Genomic DNA, 11,656 nt, shown 5'->3' with positions numbered 1-11,656 from the left:
CGCGGGGGCCGGTGCGATGGGTTGCGGCGCCATCGGGTCGGCGGGCTGGGTGGAAGCAAGGGCCGGGAACAAGATGGCGGAAGAGGAAATGTGTAGGCGCTTTGGCAAACGGTGGATTGTTTCTTTTTTCGGTGAAGAAGAAGAAGGAGAAGATAAGAGGCGTGGGGGTGGCGGAGATGAAGGAAGTCGCTTTGAATATCTCACTGAACCATGGCCCGAGGTTGGCGGGGTACTTGGTAGCGGACCCCGCCATGTGAGATGTAGATGTCCGCGGGATAAAGAAAAATGAAGGAGAGAAAGCAACAAAAACCATTTCAGCAGAATAACTATCCAAATATCTACCCTTTGTATTAACTCATGACTTGGTTTTTTTCCTCCCTTCCCTCCTTCTCTCTTTCTCTTTTTCTGCTACAACAAGAGCTGCCGTACCAACATGTACGACATGTTGAATATGACGTAACCGAGAGTAGTCGCAGGGGACTAAGACGCCAACCAAACAAGCGCGTATAAACAAACGTCAGACACACAATGAAACTTCTGCCAGCTCCTCATCCCTTCATGGTACTTTCAAGCGCCCGCCTCCCATCCCGCCACGTACAACGCCTGTCGTCCTACGCCCTCTCTCTCTAGGACGGGATGAGGGCTTGGATGGTTGTGAAAGTCAAGTACTGCTCGAGAAGACCGAAGGTAGTTATGTAGATGAGGTGGCACTGTATGTAGAGGTGTCTTTACGTCATCTACATTGTGCAGACGGGCAACACGGATGGGTTGCTGGTTGCTGTCTGGGCTGTGCAAAGGGTTGGAACATGCACGCACCAGCAATGGGAGGACGGCGACGACGCTACGTGTATCTTATTTTTTTTTTAAGAAGTCGATGCGTCTAGATAGTTTGCACGTGGAAAAGAGTGAAAACACTATTTTTTTCCTCGTAGCGCCAGGCTAGACGCGCCTAGCTTGTCAAGGCCGCCCGGCGTCGGTCCGTCGACGAGGCTAGTTACGCCCGGCAAAGGCAAATAGCATCTGAGCATTGAGCTCTCGAACATAATCAAAGTAATTATAGTATTTATGCAAGAGAGGCTGAGACGCCGTCGGGAATTCCGTGGACGGGGGGGTCGTGAGATGGCTAAGTTGTGCCGAAAGGCATCAAGAGGTATACCTTTTGCAACTTCAACCACAACCGTGACCCGGATCGATGATGAGATGGACTTTTTATGCCGCAAGTCCTCGATTGAAAGGCGAGTTATCATAGCTTGGCCTCGCCGCCTGCCGCCAGCGCGCAAGTCACGCCCGACCAGCTACAAAACTTGACTTTCCCCAAGGCTAGACCAACAGCCACAAGCCCGGTTTCTCGCTTCCCACGCACCGAATATTTATATTCCGCAAAGCATAAACGGCAGGGTGAAAAGCCAAAATCAAGGCCCCATACCCTCTCTCTTTTTTCCTTTTATTTCTTCTTCTCGCCCCCTTCGATCTTGTCTGGCCATTCTTTGACCTCCCCGTTCATTCTCCCCGTTATCATTCAGTTCACCGTTTCCCCAAACCAGATCTCGCCTCTTTTCGTTTTCTTTTTTTTTCTCAAAAGAACACACACACACACAGCAAGCATAACGAGAAACAAGATGAATACCACACGCTATGGCACTCCAACGGACCGACCTGCAGCGCCCTCGCGCGACTGGCAGAACCACCCCGACCTTGCCCCCAAACGCCTCCTCAACAAGCACGTCTTAAGCGACGATCTCGTCAAGAACCATACCCTCACCAAGAACATCCTAAGCGACGACCTCATCAAGAACCATACCCTCACCAAGCACATCCTGAGCGACGACCTCGTCAACAACCACACTCTCACCAAGCACATCCTACGCGACGACCTCTCCAGCAACCACAGCCGAATGCCTCCCTTCTCCAACCTGACCGCGCTGCACAACCAGACCAACCTCTCCTTCCCCTCCAACCGCAGCACCACCATCGTCTCCCTCGCCGGCACCCAGGACCCCACCGCGACGCCGCCCTCTGTCCCCGGCGACATCATCATGGCCGGCTCGCTGCTCGGCGTGTTCCTGCTGTTCCTCGCGGGCATCGTGGTCGCGGACCTGCGCGCCAAGCGCCGCACCGGGGAGCTGCGCGACGACCTGCGCGGCATCGGCCAGGCGCTCCTGGCCCTGCCCCGGCTGGCGGTGTCGGGCGCGCGCAAGGCCGCCGCCGCCGCCGTCACGAGCCGCCGCCGCAAAGCCGCGACCGCAGAGGACGTTGAGGCCCAGACCGAAAAGACGAGGGCTTCCCAGGCCATAGTCGAGCGCCTGGCCGGCAAGGAAAAGACGCCGCACGGCAACAGCAGCGGCGAGGGCCTCCCGCAGACAATCGTCATGAGCCTCCCCGAGTCGATTGTCGTCAGCGTCACCGAGGTCGAGCTCAGTGGCAGTGACGAGGCCACGACATCCAGTTAGAGGAAGTCTCAACCTCGGTTTGCGCTAGGGGAAAAAAATTATTTGTTCTCGCGGCCATGGTATGTTTATTCCTTTGAATATGATTTGACTCGTAGCATCTCAGCAAAAAAAAAAAGCGAGCTGCTCACTCGTGTCAAATAGTTGAAAAGATCGGTCCCGACATTGATTCATGATTTCGCGCAAATTTTGTTATTTTCTTTGCCTGTATATTGGAAAATCCCACAGCGTTCAACGGGCTGGGAAAGTCGTCGATCCATGTTTACAATTGTTGGCGTGCATGGGGTCAGCTTGCTGGGAAAATCATCTTGTCTTTTTTTTGTGTATTTAGTCAAGGCACCCGGTGGTATCAAAATAGGGGGCGTTTCTTCGTTACACTTGTCACTTAACTCAATCATCGTCGCCATTGCATGCACGGGAGACACGGCGCGTATGCCAAGATATGTTCGAACTGACGTGTGCACTCGACCTAGTATGCCATGTAGATGGAAGAACAACTGTAGCTTGGCTGGCAGCTCGTGGCCGCTGCATGCGATAAGAAAATCTAAAGAATAAATGCATAAGAAACGGAGGAACAAAGAAAAGGTATTACAAGCAGTAATGTAAATCAACGCAATGCCTGCATCTCCAAGATGCTCCGTGCCTTTTAGAAACCATCGCCAGGTCGAAAAGCCCCGACAAAAAAACCTCAGCATTTTCCGATCTCACTCCTTTGTTGTTTTCCCCGTCTTCTTCGTCTCCGGCGCGCATTCGCTGCACACCTGCACCCTGTGCCAGGCATTCGCCAAGTTGCCACGAAAATTCCACGTCGCCGCGTGGCTCTCTGGCTGACAGTTGTAGACCTCGTCGGTAGCCTTTACGAGGAGCGTCGTGCATCTCCGGGGCGGCGGATCGGAAGCAGCATCGGGGGAGACTGCGTTTTCGACCGACTCGACCTTTTCCGGCTCGCCTTGGGCAAATACGCTGGCGGGGATTACACCCTTGTACATCCAGCGCTTCCAGGTCCAGGCGCCGTGGCCGTGGCACAGCGATGTCGGCGAGCCGGGCTTAGGGTCGCAATCGGGTAAGAGGTAGGCCTGCGTCCAGTTCTTGCCGGAGTCGACGGAGACGTCGACGCGAATAATGGCACGGCCGCCGCCAGAAAAGGCGTATCCGCTGAGCGTCACTTTGCGCCCGTCGGCGGCGGGTTCGTCTTGGCTGGTGGCCGCAGCGTCAGGTACAGACGCCGGGACGGCAGGCTCCTTGACCCAGTCGCCGAGCCTCAGCGCAGTTATGGCGCTCTGGACCGGCAGCTCCTGGATGGCGGGTGCCTTGTCCCAGTCGACCTTGGTCTGGTTTGGCCCGAAGCATTTGTAGTCCTTGCGCTGCCACTGGCTCGTGCTCTCGTCCTCGCTGAGCGTAATTTGGTTCAGCCACTTGACGGAGCGCGCGGCCACGTGGCCAGGTACAATGGCCCGCAGCGGATAGCCGTGATCGCGCGGCAGCGGCTTTCCATTCATGCCGTACGCCAGCAGTACATCCCCCTGCGGATCGACCGCTTTCCGGATGGGGATCGAGGCGCCGTAGGCTTCCATGCCGTTGAACTGGACGTGCTTGACCTCGCTGGTGCCGTTCATGCCCTGGTCATTTTCGAAGCCGGCGTCCCTGAGCACGTCGCTGAGGAGGACACCTTCCCAGCATGCGTTGGAGATGGCGCCGGCGGTCCATTGGAGACCGTTGGTAGCGCGACCAGATCCGTCCGACATGTGCTTGCGGCGGTTTCCGGAGCATTGCAACACGGCCGTCACTTGATGCTCGCGGAATTTCGTCTTGAGGTCGCGTAGCGTGTATTCCTTGATACTGCCGTCGAGCAGCTCAATAGATAGCAGATGGTTGTCGGATTCGTCCTCGGCGATGCGGGGCACCCACATGTGGTTGCGGACGTAGAAGAGATCGTTGGGGGTGAGGAATTGGGCGCTCATGGCCTCACCTGGCGTTTCGGCATTGCGCGGCTTCACGGTCTTGGTGATGAGGTCGGGATGGCGGATGGGGTCGTCGGCAAAGGGGTCCTCAATGGCGTCTTGGGGTGGCTTTCCGTCTTCCAGGTCGGACGGGTGCACGAAGCCGATCAGGTACTGTTGCAGAATGTCGTAGACGTAGTCATTTTTGTGGATGGCAAAAATATTCCAGTACGGCTCAATGGAGCCGCCGGCTGCTCGTAAGATGACGGAGCCGCCAGGGTGGGCAGAGATCCATTCTGTAATGTCGTAGACTTTATCACCATGGACGACCCACGGCCGTTCCGCCTTGCCGTCGTGCTCTTTTACTTCGGATAATCGGTATCGTGGGAGCGATGCATCTCGTGTGTCTGGCAATTCCGGTTCTGGTTTCTCGGGTAGCGTTTCGATGGACGGCTTGAAGCTGCCAATGATGGCCGTGGGTGAGTCAAACGAGACTTTGGGCGCAAAGTAGGTTCCGATAGCGACGGACGCTAGACCTGCCGCCAAGACTGCAGCGACACGATACCGCGTCTTGAGTACTTGTGATGGGGTTGCATTCGTGGACAATCGTGCGGCCGACTTGTGCATGTCTCGTATTTGGCGCCTCGCCGGCAAAGATTGCTGCTGCGCAAGCTGTGGTCTGAGGTGAAGATGACGCAGGACGCGCTGGGCGCAACGACTATAGGCCGGGGCAGCCATGGCCAAGGCGATGGGGATGGGTCGCGCAGAGTCGCGATGGCAGTTTTATTGCATTGCAACGAGCGTGTGGATGTGCGATGATGGGGTGGCGGAACAAGAGATTCAGCGGCAGGATGTGGTGCTGGAAGGTGGTGGCAGCTCCAATGGACGGCGCCACACGCCGGTGACGGACGTTTGCTAGTCGGGTTCAACGGTCAATGGTAGGGCGGATCAACGGTCAATGGTAGGGCGGATCCCGTATAGAGGCAATGACGCAAAGGATTGTGTGGTTGATTCGATGTGTGGTGGTGTGTGTTGTGAGGTTGTAAAAGTCAGGTTGGAGCAGGGAGGCGAGTTGAGAATCGGGAGTCGGGGGTCCTCGTGACGTTGAGTGGTCATCTGTGGCAATGCCGGTCGCCGATGCTTGCCGTGTCTTGTCGTGGGGCTGCAGGGTCATTAAGACTCAGCCAGTGTCAGCCACGGCGGCCCAGAGCCGAGCGCGAATGATGAATGATCTGGGGGATCTGTATGATCCAGTCGCTAGTTGACTCTTGGCCGTTGGCTAGCTGGTGCTAATGGGGGTGGGTTGAATGGCAAGTTGGTGAGAGGGCGTCGACGCACTAGTTTGCCAAGGTGTACATTCGTACATAGTGGTTAGCCAAACGGGGGGTACAACAAAACTACGAAAATAGCCACAAAATGGGTTGTACTCAAGGAAGAGCCGAAAGTAACTAGTTAACTAATCGAACGAGTGGGAAGAAGAATATAGAGAATAACTATAGAGTAAGTACGAATGTAGAGGATCAATCTCTGGGGACGGATTCTTCTGTCCCCTCTTCAGATGTTGGACAAAAACATGTGTGGGCCACTCTAGCGCTAGCCAGCAGGGTTGACAGCAATGAACACGAGCGTGAGCATCGCCATAAATAGGTAGGTAGGTACTAGGTATGTTGTTGAAATATTGTCTACCTATTCTCCTTTGCTTGCGTCCTTCCCTTCCTCCTATTTTTTGTTTCTTTTCTACACAAGACGTTGGCGGGTTTCTGGTCGTTGTTAGACTGGCCGCAGTCGGCCTTTGAATTGAGGGACCGCGGATCTGTCCCTGCAGGACATGAGATGTGCTCTCCATGAATGAGCCAATGAATGGGCATAAAATAGGGCGTAATTGGACGGAAGTCGGTCGGCTCGTCGAGAAGCTAGGGTGGTCGCCCGACGGACCGACACTGGTGGATGCCCGACTTCCGTGTCTGGGGTTGTTCCTGTAACTATAACGTTAGTTATAATTTATCAAGATGGCAATCAAGTTGATGTGGACAGTTGGAGGCAAGATGCCAGACTGAAAATGGCGGTGCATTGAAGACGTATTTCATGGGAGCTGGTGCACTGCTGCAGACAACAAACAAAAGGGTATGATTTTCTTGGCGCCGTTTTGTGCGCCAGCTGGCGGCCAGCCTGTCTGCCAGCTGCGTACCTTACCTTAGTACCTATTTAGTACTTGTCTCCGTGTCCTCGTTTGCCATGACCGAGGCTGGGTAAGAGCAGTGCGATCCCAGAGTATTATATTCGTACAGAGGGCTTCAAATTCCTGCTTGCGCAGTTTTATGATGCGACATTTCCATCAGTGCTTTCGCACCCGGGTAGGCTGCGTACCAACCAACGAAGGCTAAGCTGACCCAGCCAATCAGACAAACTATTAATAGATTACACATGGTAGAACTGGCTGGCCAACATGGCGCTTCAAACCTGCCACGGGGACCTTGACCATATTTTAATACTTAAAAAAAATACCCTGCTCTACATGCGCAAGCCAAGGCTACGAAATCCGAACAGAAATACTCCGTACATGGTACCAGTTGTTTTACTTCTGTTGCGTATAGAGTCAAGTCAATCTAGCACGAACAACCCAATTCTGTCGCAGCGCAGTGGCGCCATTCATCTACCCGCAGCATTTTAACTGGTGCATCACCCACTGTAATAACAGCGACACTCCTCTGCCCAGGCCTGCCAGAACTGAGAAAAATTGCACCTCAAAGCCGAGCAACATGGAACACGAGCCAGATATTATCAAAGCCTCGTAGTAGCCCCTTCAGGCATATTGCGGCCTCGTGCACAGAGCTGCCCCAGACGTCATGGTGCGCCAAAAGGGGTTAGCGTCGGCCGCTGGCTGTCCAAGGGACAATCAGACCCGAAGCGGGCAACGATTCTCAATGGTTGAAGTACGCCTTTTAGTCATAGAACGCCCATTATTGTGATATCTACTTAGTTGCAGTGTGGGCGTAGGATCATCCGGGGGCGGGGGTGGCGAGCGTGGTGGTGGGTGGTAGTGGTGGTGACAAGACATGTGCAGTTTTACAATCCGTCTAACAACACCAGGTAGGTATGCACCTGCTAGAAGTACACTAGTACCGTCAGGTGAGGCTGCCCGGTTCGTAGCTTCTCTCGTCCGCATAGCAGTATCCGTACTCTATGTGCCGTCCAACCGGTGCTTAGGTAGAAAGCAGACGCCAAAGTACCTAGGTAATCTCATGACTGTACGAATGATTGATTTTGAATTCCGATCCTCTTCTATTATATATAATTACCAGTCCTAAACAGCTTATGCATCCGTTCAAGTAATTCATTCGTAATAAAGTTGCTCTTTGGCTACGAACCCGGCGGCTTCCGAGTCTCGCGCGAGCTTATTTTAATGTTTTAACGGTTAGTCGTCTCGATGTGGGTCGCACAAACGCGGGCTGTCCGTTTCGAGCCAAGCGTACCTTCTCGCGGCTCAAAAGTCGTTAATTGGGAACTTTTGTAAGAGGTTGATAACAGATTGCGCGGAGAACCATGTGACGACAGATTGGAACATAACATTCAGCCTCACCACCCCTACTGGTATGGTCGAATATGCACGCTTTACGCCCTGTCTCAAGTCAGCTGTAGCTAACGTTAGCTAGTGAAGCTAAGTTGATGTTGGGAATACTCGGTACGATTTGTTTGTCGGGCGTACGAATTACCAACAAAAGTTGTCCTTGACCGCCCAGATCTTGACATGATAAAGCACACTTTCTTCACTTGACTGATAAACAAAACCTGAAAGCCCCCACGGTCCTTCTGTCATGGTTGCCGTCGTCTATCGCTCGGTGCCCCATGTTCTGGTCAGGGTAGCTCCTTGGCACGCCCCTCTCGCCACTCCCATTCGAGAAGGAGCGTGCCAAAAGTTCCTCCAGCACCCGACCTTTGGGCTGCGAGGCGGCCAACCAAAGGCGCCGATGAGATGAAATACATCGGGCGCCATTGGAACTTTCTCAAAGCGTGGCTTATAGCTGACCGGGACTTTTTACAAACTGGGAGCTCACACGGTGGCTTGCAGGAGTTGGGAACTTTTTTTCTCCTTCCCCGGAAGGATGGGCGCCAAAACGGTTCACTGGAAGATGGGGCGGAACTGGTGCAAACGGACAAACGGGGGCAATGCTGAGAAGTATGAGGGGGGGCTGCAGTCTGTCAGAAAGTGTATATAATCATGCCCCTTCCCACTGCCGCGAGGTCCTTCGCCCTTCTTCACCGCACAGCGTGATTGCGCACAGCAGCAATGGGTTTCGCAAGCAAATTCAAGACCAAGAGCACCGTCTCGGAAGTCGCCTCTGGCGTCGACCGCACCGAGAGCAACCCCCAAAATGATGTCGCCCACGCCGACTTCCACCTTCGCCGCATGAAGGATCAGCATCGATGGGATCCCTTCATGGACCACGAAAAGATTGACAGTGTCGAGAGAGCCATTGCCTCTGGCGACCCCGAAAAGGAGGCCGCCGTCGAAGAGTCCATCCTCCACGACGATTCGCCCTATCTGGAAGTCCGCTCCTCGGTACGTACTTGAGCATCCTCTAGACCTCTCAAGCATTGCACACGCACTAACCGAACCAAGGTCAAACCTACCGACGACCCGAGCGAGTATGTCGATACCGTTCGTGCCTGGGTCATTGGCTTCGTCATCTGCACCGTTGTCGGCTCCATCAACGTCCTCCTCTACGAGCACTACCTCATGGTCTCCATCACCAGCTCCGTCGTGCAGCTGATTGCCTACCCCCTCGGCACTTCCTGGGAAAGGTTCATGCCAAAGGCGAGAATCTTTGGCGTCGAGCTGAACCCGGGCCCCTTCAACAAGAAGGAGCACACCCTCATCACCATGATGGCTGCCGCCGGCACAACCATTAGCTACTCCATCTCCATCCTCATTGCCCAGCAAATCTTTTACGGCCAGACCTGGGGATGGGGCTTCCAGATCCTCTTGATCATGTCCACCCAGGCCATGGGCTTTGGGCTGGCCGGTGTTATGCGCCGCTTCTTGATTTGGCCCGCTGCCATGGTTGTGAGTAACTTGGGGGTGACAAGATGAGGCTACCCTGAACTCCTGCTAACAATATCCACAGTGGCCCGCCGTTCTCATCACTTGCTCCGTCATGGACGGTCTGCACTCTCGAGGTAGCGCAGAGCCCGTCCACGGATGGACCATGGGTCGATACAAGTTCTTCATGGTTGTGGCTGGCGCTACGTTTATCTGGTCTTGGATTCCCAACACCATTGCCCCATTCGTTGGAAGCATTGGACTGTTCCCCACGTGGATTGCCCCCAACAATGTTGTGGTCAACCAGGTACGATTGACATGCCTACCAGCTGCAACACGTCCACATTTTTGCTGACGTCGTGTGATTAGGTCTTTGGTGGCCGAAATGGTCTGGGCTTCATTCCTGGCACTCTTGACTGGAGCGGCGTTGCCGGCTTCTTTGGCAACCCGATGCAGTTCCCCTCCTTTGCCCTGTGGAACAGCCTCTTTGGCGCGCTCCTCATCCTCGTCTGCGGTTACGGCGTGGCCTATGGCGGTGCTGAATTTTACCGCTACCTCCCGCTGAGCGCCAACAAGAACTTTGATCACTTTGGCAAGGTATACAACACGACGCGGATTCTGAACAAGGACCTGACGCTCAACGTGGCCGCATATGAAGCCTATTCGCCGCTGTTGATTGGCCCCGTCTTCACCATGGCCTATGCGTTGGGATTCGCCGCTCTCATGTCCACCGTCGTTCACGTTGCTCTCTTCTACGGAAAAGACATCTGGAAACGCACCAAGAATTCCAAGTACGAAGAGCCCGACGTGCACCTGAGGCTTATGAGGAAGTATCCCGAGGTTCCTGAATGGGTAAGCTGGACAAAGCATCGTCCAACTGGAGAACAACGGCTAACGGTATACTCTAGTGGTTCCTGTCAGTCTTTGTCGTTTCCTTTGCTTTCGCCTTGACTGCCTCTCTGGTTTGGGACACCAAACTCACGTGGTGGGGTTTCATCTTGTGTGTCCTTATGGGTGTCGTCATGATCCTCCCTGTTGGTAAGCAGCACTTGGCACTTTTTGCCCATTGACTCTTGTCTATGTGGCTAACGGAAGATCTCAGGCATCATCCAAGCCATTACGAGTCAGCAAACCGGCCTCAACATCATCACCGAGTTCATTGTCGGATACATGCTTCCCGGCAGACCTGTTGCGATGATGCTGTTCAAGAGCTGGGGCTACATGCTCATGGCCAACGGCCTCAACTTTGTGGCGGATATGAAGGTCGGACACTATGTAAGAGTTGTCCCTGCCCCTGTCGATGAGAATGGCTAACTAACCCTTTGCTCTAGATGAAAGTCCCTCCCAGATCCATGTTCCGTGCCCAGTTCTTCGCCGTTGTTTGGCTCTCGCTTGTCCAAATCGCGACGTTCAACTTTCTTGTGGGCAATATCCCCGAGTTTTGCTCTGACGAACAAAAGCAAGGCTTCACTTGTCCGGGCGCCCGTACCTTCTTCAACGCCAGTGTCATTTGGGGTGTCGTTGGCCCCAAGCGCATGTTTGGCCCTGGCGCTCTCTTTGCCTGGATAAACTGGTTCTGGTTGATTGGTTTTGTATGCACCTTCGCCCACTGGCTGGTTGCCAAAAGATACCCCCACAGCATCGCCGTACGTTATTTCCGCGAACCCCCAACGTGAATCACACACGCAACGAGCTAACACACAAATAACAGCGCTACATCTACTTCCCCGCCATCTTTAGCATTGGCGGCATGATCCCTCCCGCGACGCTCTGGAACTTGACCAACTGGCTGCTTGTCGGCTGCCTGTTCAACATTTGGATCAGGTACAAGTACAAGAGCTGGTGGTCCCGGTACACGTACGTCATGGCCGGTGCGCTCGATGTGGGCAATGCCCTTTGTATCGTCTTGTTCGCCTTGGGTCTGGGACTGTCGGCCAAGTCGTTCCCCGAGTGGTGGGGCGTTACTGTTGTTGACCACACCATCGACGCGACGAGAAAGGCAACGGCGAGGCCCCCTCTGCCAGCTGGTCAATTTTTCGGACCACCTGCAGGCAGTTGGTAGTGTATAGTAGTGGTTGGTAGTGGATATGGATTGAATAATTCAAGGCTGAATCATGCTTGTTAACAAAAGGACTCGGTTCGCTAGTGATGTAGATTCGCAGGTATTAAGCAAAAACTTGCAGTATAGCTCGTTCTACACGTTGCGCAAAAGCCGTGTCGCAGAGTGC

The 11,656-nt window shown here is 54.1% G+C and overlaps 3 protein-coding genes across 3 annotated transcripts; 2 read left to right on the top strand and 1 right to left on the bottom strand.

The window, feature by feature from the left end:
* Window positions 1-1,619: 1,619 nt before the first annotated feature.
* Window positions 1,620-2,450, top strand: CCM_06047 (uncharacterized protein; the record flags this gene model as incomplete). Its single annotated transcript, XM_006671190.1, has 1 exon — window positions 1,620-2,450. One exon carries the CDS (start codon window positions 1,620-1,622, stop codon window positions 2,448-2,450), a length of 831 nt encoding a protein of 276 aa, XP_006671253.1.
* Window positions 2,451-3,151: 701 nt separating this feature from the next.
* Window positions 3,152-5,125, bottom strand: CCM_06046 (Sulfite oxidase; the record flags this gene model as incomplete). Its single annotated transcript, XM_006671189.1, has 1 exon — window positions 3,152-5,125. The coding sequence occupies one exon, from the start codon at window positions 5,123-5,125 to the stop codon at window positions 3,152-3,154; it is 1,974 nt and encodes a 657-aa protein (XP_006671252.1).
* Window positions 5,126-8,675: 3,550 nt separating this feature from the next.
* Window positions 8,676-11,490, top strand: CCM_06045 (Tetrapeptide transporter, OPT1/isp4; the record flags this gene model as incomplete). The annotated part of the gene is made up of 8 exons (XM_006671188.1): window positions 8,676-8,948; window positions 9,009-9,452; window positions 9,514-9,735; window positions 9,798-10,280; window positions 10,337-10,466; window positions 10,531-10,703; window positions 10,760-11,074; window positions 11,140-11,490. The coding sequence occupies 8 exons, from the start codon at window positions 8,676-8,678 to the stop codon at window positions 11,488-11,490; spliced, it is 2,391 nt and encodes a 796-aa protein (XP_006671251.1).
* Window positions 11,491-11,656: the final 166 nt, after the last annotated feature.

Source organism: Cordyceps militaris (genome assembly GCF_000225605.1).
Source record: "Cordyceps militaris CM01 unplaced genomic scaffold CCM_S00004, whole genome shotgun sequence".
NCBI classification, from domain to species: domain Eukaryota; kingdom Fungi; phylum Ascomycota; class Sordariomycetes; order Hypocreales; family Cordycipitaceae; genus Cordyceps; species Cordyceps militaris.
This window is presented reverse-complemented; position numbering and strand designations above follow the sequence as displayed.